Here is a 1,612-nt window from a genome sequence, read left to right on the forward strand (position 1 = left end):
ATATTTGAATTGTTAGGGTGAGTATTGAGTAGGCAAAAACTAGTAATTTATTATAACAAATAAATTATCATTTAAAAATGAAAATAACGTGAATATAATATTTTACATATTTTAGCATGAGAAAATATAAAATAAGAAACTGATTTATATAGCTTAATTTAATTAAATAGGAGATCATTTGGTTTGATATTGTATTAAAAATAAAAATAATGAAACTATAATTTATTTTTATGTTTGATGAATGAAATGCTTTACAAAAGAATCTAAACTAAACGACAATGACTCGAGTATTATAATAATATTTGACTCCACGTACTTAAAAGAACGAGGTTATTCGCTAACAATAATGGCACAACTTTGGTCTTCAATTTATTATATAGAATGAGAATTTAAGAAGAAAAAGAAAATGATAGAGATTGGAATAATTAAAATGGGGGCACTGAAGTTTAATATAATATGGATACCCATAAATTATTTTAAAGTTATTATGTTTTTCAAAATTTATTTATAATAGTAGAGGAGCACGCAAAGTGCAGAAGACTTATATTTATAGTGCATGCATGTAGTGGTTGGATAGTTAAAGTGTTCAAGGGCAAAAGAGAACCCTATAGTTGGTACCACCGGGGCAAGTGAAGGTGCTTGTAGCATCGTCCTTAGGGTAACTATAAGCTTGGGGGCACCTATCCTTAAAGAATTTCGACAAAGGAGTGGGCCCACAGTTACCGGAATTGCAACAGTAATTGTCGGTTTTGTAGACAGTACATGGGTTGTTGCAACCCCCTGGAGCCTTGAGCTCGTTCGGACACTTTCCATTAATGTCAGCACTGCATCTGATGCCTTTTGTGCACCCGTTCGAGGTTGGGCTGAAGTCCATCGGAACGTTGAAACCGTCCACTAAGGAGATGTCGAAGAAGTCCAAATTGTTGAACCCGTTCAGCCCGAATTCCGCCAGCGTGTTCGGAGCTGCACCGTACGCTTGGCACTGGAGCAGGCCCCCGCAGTCACCGGTCTGGCAATGACCGCGGCCCGAACCGTCGAAGCTGCATCCCGTTCGGGCCCAGATGCGGGCCCCCTTCGTTCCTGCCGCCACGTCAATGGCCCACGACTCGCCCGAGTTTAATTGCCTGCCACCGCCAGGCACAGCCGCGGCCCACACAGTGTACTGGCATTGGTTTTTTATGTCAAACCTTGCTGCATGCGAGCAAGCAGTGAGGCATACAGCCAAAGTAAAGAACAAGAGCTTTGAGAGACTCATTTTAGGAATACAAGTGAATATGTTTTGTGGATGCCAACAAGTGTTTATATAGACCCCTTCCTCCAACAAAATTTTATATATCTACTTATATCATATTTTTACTAATAAATACATTCATAGATCTATTATGTATGGCGAGTGATTTTTAATATGACGAATCGCTAATTAATATGATATTTTTGGTAACCAATGTATTGATAGATTTATTATGTCTTCCTGTTTTAGGATACACACTTCAATTATCTTCGTTGTGACGGGTCGGTTCTTCGGTCTCAGTCTTCTTGTTCCAATCCGGATGGTCCCAAGGAGAGAAAAAGGGGGGTGTGCCTGCAAAGACACTCCGAAGCTCAAGTTAGT

At 39.1% G+C, this 1,612-nt stretch overlaps 1 protein-coding gene across 1 annotated transcript; it reads right to left on the reverse strand.

Moving 5' to 3' along the window:
* Positions 1-445: 445 nt before the first annotated feature.
* On the reverse strand, positions 446-1,279 carry LOC109816458 (protein P21). The gene has a single exon (XM_020381488.3). The coding sequence runs from the start codon at positions 1,253-1,255 to the stop codon at positions 587-589; it is 669 nt and encodes a 222-aa protein (XP_020237077.1). The 5' UTR covers positions 1,256-1,279; the 3' UTR covers positions 446-586.
* Positions 1,280-1,612: the final 333 nt, after the last annotated feature.

The sequence above is a fragment of the Cajanus cajan genome, chromosome 2, assembly GCF_000230855.2.
Source record: "Cajanus cajan strain Asha chromosome 2, NIPB_CcT2T_4, whole genome shotgun sequence".
Classification (NCBI taxonomy): domain Eukaryota; kingdom Viridiplantae; phylum Streptophyta; class Magnoliopsida; order Fabales; family Fabaceae; genus Cajanus; species Cajanus cajan.

Bases quoted from the DNA above. Each gene is read 5' to 3' on its own strand.
- LOC109816458 (XM_020381488.3), bottom strand. From the start codon at position 1,255: ATGAGTCTCTCAAAGCTCTTGTTCTTTACTTTGGCTGTATGCCTCACT.